Source organism: Hetaerina americana, unplaced genomic scaffold, assembly GCF_022747635.1.
Source record: "Hetaerina americana unplaced genomic scaffold, ioHetAmer1.1.p SCAF_3, whole genome shotgun sequence".
Taxonomy (NCBI): Eukaryota; Metazoa; Arthropoda; class Insecta; order Odonata; family Calopterygidae; genus Hetaerina; species Hetaerina americana.
In genome coordinates, this window is record NW_027286874.1 from 109329220 (window position 1) to 109336992 (window position 7773).

Genomic DNA, 7773 nt, shown 5'->3' on the forward strand with positions numbered 1-7773 from the left:
ATCCCATTGGTATCAGGTTTTCCTGAACTTTTACTTAGTGTGGGGTGGGTGCCTCAAAACATATAATTGGAATCTAATCAGTTAAAGTATACTTTCAGTATTTTGTGAGATTCTCTTCTTGATTAAAGATTGTGCGATGGAATGGAATTGGGATACTCTCATTTTGGATAAAGCGAACAGTAACTATGGCCGTATGAATATAATGGGAAGAGTCAACCCCAGCGGCACTCTTATAAATGGGCAAAGGATGGGTGAGGGAAATTAGAGAAGAAAAATGTGGTAAATAATTAAAAATTATAAAAAATAACTGAAAATAATAATAAAATAAATATAATAAAAATACTAAAAACAATTGAAATAAATAGATAAAGCAAATGGTAAGAACAATGAAATGGAAAAAATGCAAATAAATCACGTACTCTCTAGCTTGGATATACTATACAGCATTGATCCTTGCTAGTTCCGAGGACTCGCCCTCTATCAGGGCATACGAGAGGTTTCCCTCTGCTCCAGTGGCCCGCCAATCACTCACTAGCGTCGGTATGCGAAGACACCTTAACCCTTGCAAAACTCACTCACAGGTCTACCGTGGAATCTCTTCCGACATTAGTACTGTAACTGGCACTTTGTGGAAAGGTAAGGGGAGTGCCCAGAAGCTGACACAGTGTTTCGACTGCAGAGCAGTCCTCTTCAGAGAAGGGATGATGCCATCTCGTATGTGGTGACTTATATATACTGTGTGTAGTGTAACGGTCTTTTTGACTGTTAATCTTCTCTTATTTCCCTCACCCATCCTGTGCCCATTTAGAAGATTACGGCTGGGGTGGACTCTTCCCATTATATCTCATTTTGGAATTACCCATGATGTTGCGTTAGTCACCTGGATGATTGTATACATTATAGAATTTTGCATTTGCATATAATGGTCGATTAAATAATTTGACATGCCGCGGTTCCATTTAAGGCTTAATTTAATTTTTATATCTTATTTTACGATTGCCCTTTTCCCTATGAAAGATTGAAGGTATATTGGTTCTTCAGTAGCCTCTGTCAGCAATATGCTGTTCATTTATGTTTTCCTATGGTTTTGGCTGATATTTACTATTATTACTGCCCTAAAGGCTTCAGCACATTTAGATGAGCAAAGACCAAGCCATTAAAATGTACCTAATGATATTAATGAATTACTTAACAAAAATAAATTAGAAACTGCTTATGATAACGACTTGTAGCTGTGATCCTGACCTACCTCTTGCCTTGAATGGTAGAAGGCAGTGAGAGGGCATCGATGCCAACAGAGGTGCACCCTAAGTGAAATTTTCATTTTGAAAAAATGAAACTTTTTCTTTGATTTCATTCCAAGCCCCTGAAGATGTTGTGGTGGGAGAAAAGTCCAAGTGCAATGAGTTCCCAGGAAATCATTCCAGAAAAATAAATTTTAATAAATAATAATGCAGAGTAAAGCCGGTGCTACTTTTCACATATCTAAAAAAATAATTGAGTATTTATTTCACTTGTACAGGTTTAACAATGAAGATCATTTAAAATTACCAATTCTCTTATAATACATTCTATCAAGACAAATTTTAGTGCATTTTAAAATGATTATGAATGTACAAACCATATTTGATACATAATTATAACTTGGGTGTAAGTTTGTTAACTTAAGGATTTCATTTACAAAGAGACTTTTAAAAATATAAGGGGTCATTCCTTTAGCCAATATTGAATATTTAAGAAAAACTTAATAGTGATATTTTCGGCCAGCTAGGTCACCAGTCAACAGATTCAGGCAAGATGTAGTGGAAGTTTGTCATGAGAAAAACAAAATTTTCACTTTTCTACAGATTTATTTAGAAGAAGTATATCATTGGAAAAGTGCAAATTTTGTTTTTTTCATTGGTCACCATTAACAGGAGTGGGCCCTTGAACTAACTTACTTAAATTACTTGACCACAGGCAGCATTTGGCTACCTTTGTCTTCCACGTTGTCAAATTTTCCACTCCAGTTAATGGCCATCTAGTTGACCGAAATATCAGTATAGAGTTTTTCTTAAACATTCAATATTGGCTGTAGGATTTACACGTCACACATTCACAGCCAATAGTTCACACCACCTTTGTCTCAGACAATTAGATATTTACATACAATGGCAATAATGAACAAATGTAAAAAGAAACATTTATTATATAGGCCTTTATGCCTGTGAAAGTATTTTGCATAATGAATAATGAACAGCACAAAACTAAAGCATAAATGTGTATAGTATAGTTTGTTTATATTATGATTACATTGTCCTCATTCCTCTCTATCTATGGGGAAAAATGTAATTCACAACTAACAAACATTTTATCAACAGCTTATTTTTTGCTACTACTTCATTTATAGCTTTCCATTTTCAAAAGTAATGCATGCTCTTAATAGAAACTTTTGAATGCTTTCATTGTTGGAAATAATATAAAAATATTTTTTCTTGTATATGGATACATTATTTGGATTGCAAATGTGCATTATGCAAGTGTCCATGGAACACATTAATGGGTTTAAATGTTACACTTAGTCATAGTTATCAACTGTGTAAGGCACATTTGTGATAGACCTAGGAGCGGAGCACGGCCACATTTCGAGGCCTCACTTAAAGAGGTTAATGAATGCCCTAAAACACCACAAAACAATGAAGTCATTAATTACAGAAAAAGGGGATATTTAATTTTATGTTAAATGCAACCGTGCTCAGTGCCATAGTCGAACTTATACATTTACAAAACACACAAGGATTTAAAATAGTTCTGCGTCTTCAAGAACAATCATTAAAATCAACTCCAAAGAGAATTTCGCAGATATGATGTGATAAAGGCTTTCTGGACCTGCCATGCCCGAGACATTTTTGCAACTTCTACTCCCACGCTGCCTGCATTTGAGGCAAAATGTAAAAACAAAAATGTTCTCGTCAAAGCTTATAAAGCCTCAATCATTCGTCTTCATTGAATTCACCTCGAAATGAATGTTTTTCTTGATTCAAATGCACAATAACAGACTTTTTTAAGGAAGATGAAAAATCACAAACTCCACATTTGTACAAGACTTTTTTGTGCGTCTTCTGATGTGAAATTAATGCTGATGCATGGTCAAATAACAAGCTGCACTCCTCACATTTATGACACACTTCATTTATCTCACCAACACTAAATGATTCATTGATTTTCCCAGTAACACTAATATCACCGTCATTGCAATCTCTGCTCTTGCCCTCTGATGACACGAAATTTCCTTTGGATCCTTTTATGGGTAGAGTCTCTGGGCAAGTGCCATCTGAATCCACGGGCATACTTTTAGGGGAGTTGCCAAAATGTACTTTTGCATGGTCTATCAAAGAATATTTGCTATCAAATTCTTGATTACATAATTTGCATATCAGATCAGTCAGGTGGCTCTTCTTTATGTGAGTCCGAACATCCTCAACACATTTATACTTCTTTTGGCATAGTCTGCATTTATATTCCTTTTCTTTTCTAGGTTTGAAAGACTTACTCTTCCTCATGGAAGTAACCTCTGCCTTGGATGCCATGGCATTCCCCACCTCCCCTGAAGGCTCTTTCCCCTTCCCCACCTCCCCTGAAGCTTCTTTCCCCAAGTTTCCATTGGGGCATGGTTCTCCTATTTCCTCCGGTTCAGCCCAAGAATTATTCAAGTGTGCATTTGAATGACTCAGATACTCAGACCGAGTGGAGAACTTTTCATTACATAGCAAGCATGTCAGGAAATTCACGTGTGCCATTTTTATGTGAGACTGCACACTCTCAATGTTATCATACGTATTCTCACACACACTGCAATTATATACTGTTGGTGATTGAGGACATTTCTTGACACAATCCAAGTTCTTCAATTCTTTTGGCTTTGGAGAACATTTCTTGACGTAATCCAAGTTCTTCAATTCTTTTGGCTTTTGAGAACATTTCTTGACACAATCCAAGTTCTTTTTCAAGGAGTCGATAAAATATGTAGTCTCCTTGAATGGGATTATAAAATAAGTATCTTTGTCTATAGTGACTGATAGATTATCTTCATCAACACATTTCACTTCATTTGCTCCAGTTTCTGAAATGGTTGAGGTAGCACCGACTGATGTAACTCCCCAATCATCTTCCAATTGAACACATATGGATGAACTCAAAGAGATACCTTCATCTCCTTTACTGTTATTCTTAGCTAAGCACTCAATGGATTCGTCTACTCCTTGTTGAGGGAGATGCTCAACAACGACACTGTACTGCAAAGTTTTTTCTTCTGGCGATGAGCATGCCCTTGAAGATACTATATCACATGGTCTACCCTGATTATTTGAAAGTTCCACCTCACTTGTAGCAGACTCCGTGTCATTGATGTGACAAGATGGGGGACTCTTGGACAAAACTTCAATGCTATTTTCAGGTGTAAGTGAATCTAAATTAGCTCCAATTAAGCAGGAAGACTGCTCCCCTTCTGTCTCATTGTTCTTCCCCTCGGAGGCCTGAATGATACCATTGCTTTGCTGGGCGGTGCTTAGGGAATCAAGTTCAACTTGAAAATGTAACTTTTTGTGTGCTAATAATTTGTCTTTATTTGGAAATAGTTTATCACATAATGAACAAGTAATGTGGACCAAATGTGTTGTCTTTACGTGAGCCCGGATCTCTTCAATCCTAGAATACTTCTGATGACATATGCGACACTCGTACTTCTTGCATGGGTTAGAAATTAACATTATTTTTTCTATCTTTGACTACCTTAATTTTTTCAGCAATTTGTGGACATTTCTCACAGACATTCTTCAGATAGCACTTCATCCTGTCGCTGATTTGATAGCTAAATGGTTGAAAAAATCCTTGAAATTACTTCTCAAGATTTCCTGAAAGCATATCAAACAAAGTCATAGTTAATAAATATCAATGTTCGAGATACCTTTGAAAATTGTAACTAAACAATGGCATAACTTTGCATGAAATATATTTTTAAAAAGGGTAATTAAATAACTTATGAAATACAGCATTAAATTCCTCTTTGCCATTGCAAATATGATTAAAGGGTGTGGAAATGAATGATGGATATTGGAGTACGTTTGCCAGAGTCGATGTTTATTTCAGTACGCAATGATAAAAATGCTAACTAAATTACCAACATTCATTTTCACACGCCGTTGGGCTTAATACTAGTTGGGCACTACCTTCGCCCATCCAACCAACCTTCAGGTTGGTAAATGTGAATATATGTATACATAAGGGTGGGTAGTTTTAGTTTTTGCCATTGGATATAGCTAAATAATTTAATGATTGTGCAGGGGAAAAAATTTCCTTCACATTACGAACCAAAACAACCAATATTGTCTATGTAGCAACACACAACATTTCCTCAATTAACCACCGCATAAGGCAGATTAGACCAAATAATATAGCCCCATACCGTCACTTATTTCACCTGCAGCGTCGCAAAATATTATGAATCAAGGGGTGGCACAGGGCAGGTAAAAATATTGAAGTGGGTAGCGAGTGGTGTCTTCAACTTAGGCCCTTTGAAGCACCACACTTAGAGGTTTCAAGTTTTATCCATGATAGTTTACTTTTTCAAGAGCTGAGTCCTGGCGATGTTCGCAGTTGGCAGAATGAACCGTTGAGTCATAACATCAGCTTAAGATAATCCAAAAAATAGTCTGTATACACTAGAATTTTGACTGGCCACAATGGTCACTTATTCTTGCGATAAACGGTTAACAAAAACCTCAAAAGAAACTTATATCATTCTCAAATGTTTTAATACATAAATTAGTAGCTATTCATACCACACTTTCTTAGAGTTTCATTTCTTTGTTTACTAACAACGGTGTTTACCTCTACCCTCCTTACAGCTACTAATATCGATAGTGTAGACCATGTCGATAGATTTAGATAGGTTGAGATTGTATCGATAGTTATCATAACATGACAAAAGAAGTCCGATTCACATCTCCGCTTGAATTGAAAACGGACAAATCTGCTTTGGCTGTGAAACACCAAGAAGTAGTATGGTTTCGGTAGAACTTACTGAGTGTTATAACTATTTTCATTGCCGCTGACTTTTCTGTAAATTCCCAGAAGCAATGTAAATAACTAAAAATAAATGGTTAATGATATGGGACATTCTAATGCCCGTGAACAGAAGTGAGATTTTAATTAGTATTTCATTCTCTCGTATAACTAGGCTAATTAGGGATAATGTAATCAATATAATAATGCGAGTGCATCATAGCGAAATACTCGAAGAAGAATATATATTGTCTGCTGCGAAGTAACGATTTCATTAACCTCCAAAGAACTTTTTTGGCCGCGAATATGCCGCCGCTATTGCGTTGCATTGTGGAAGGTGTTTCATGCCAAAGGGGTTCGAGGCATTCGGCTATTGTGCCACCCACCCAAAAACGCATTGAATAATTATAATATTTAAAAAATTAAATGGAATTGTGTCGCTCTCTACTGGTGAATTGTGTATTATCATTATTGCAGTTAGTAAAACAACTTCTGGTGAATTTTCTACAAGTAAAACTCCTCAAATATTCAGTGCAGGAGCACTGTATTAGTGAGAGCCATTCAATGAGCATTTCATGAAAACTACTAGATTTTCAAGTATAACAAGAAAACCTTTACAAATGCATTTCAATATCTGGTGAAATTAGACTTGAATGATCCAATTAAAACATTTTTCCAATTGGGTATGAGATGATACTAATGAATGCTAGCGAGTGAGAAAGCTTTCTTCTTCAACCAGGGACATGTTTAATGAATCATGGTCGACAATATTTATTACAGGATGAATATACTTAAAGAGCGTTATAATCTTCTATTGAATCCTGTAGAAGTCCAAATCTATCACATGCTTGGTTATTTATAGGCCACTCATTTTTTTTTCCAAGCGAAGTGCCCCTTTTATATATATATTTTTAGATAGATATTTTAGTACCCTGCAAGCCACCGCTTGAGGGTGAATACACACCAGACTAATTTTGACCCAAATATAACCCCTAACCCAATTGGACAATTTTACTCTGATCCCTTATCATTCTTGGAAAAAATGACTTCTTAAATATATATCTTCTTCATTTAATCTCTATATTTTTATTGGCATGATCTCTCCTACCATAGTACAATGGGGGTAATAGTACATGTTTGACATCATTGCTAAAGAGATCTCATTCCAATTTATGCAAGAGATTTAATCTGTAATATAACCTTCGCTCTGTGAGTGGTTCCCAGCCTAGCTGCTCAAGCATTTTGGATACACTACTAAGTTTATCATAGCAACGTTTGATTGTGTCTTAGCTATGTATGGGGTTTGGTGGATGTATAAATTTTGACATCTTTCTCAGGTTCAAATTTATGCAATTTTAACCTTAATTTCCCACCTGAGTGACACTTTTTTTTGACTTCAGTATCTGTGGTAACCGAGAAGAGGTATAACAGCATTTAATATAAATAAAAGCCTTCAGTTATACTGCCCACATCTTTATTTCATTCACCAGGCGTCAGTGCATTTTACAATGAAAACCAGTTCAACCTTCACCCTCCCTTAGCCTTATTCCCTCCACTTCCCGACACTGGCTCATGTAATTAAAGTTGTGATAAATCTATTTCTACTCACTTATACCTGATTATGATGCCTAGGATTGAAGTAATTTGTATGAAGTATAAGTGTGGGCAGCACTACTTATGGTTTTTATCTACGTCTATCTGTATAATAAATAAGCAGGTTCTTGTGACTCT

The 7773-nt window shown here is 35.9% G+C and overlaps 1 protein-coding gene across 1 annotated transcript; it reads right to left on the reverse strand.

The window, feature by feature from the left end:
* Window positions 1–2972: 2972 nt before the first annotated feature.
* On the reverse strand, window positions 2973–5863 carry LOC139690501 (PR domain zinc finger protein 5-like). The gene is made up of 2 exons (XM_071587958.1): window positions 5601–5863; window positions 2973–4892 (listed from the first exon to the last, which is right to left on the reverse strand). Exon 2 carries the CDS (start codon window positions 4746–4748, stop codon window positions 2973–2975), a length of 1776 nt encoding a protein of 591 aa, XP_071444059.1. The 5' UTR covers window positions 4749–4892; window positions 5601–5863.
* Window positions 5864–7773: the final 1910 nt, after the last annotated feature.

What these genes read in the sequence shown, in the direction of transcription:
- LOC139690501 (XM_071587958.1), bottom strand. Translation starts at nt 4,748, where the DNA reads ATGTTAATTTCTAACCCATGCAAGAAGTACGAGTGTCGCATATGTCAT.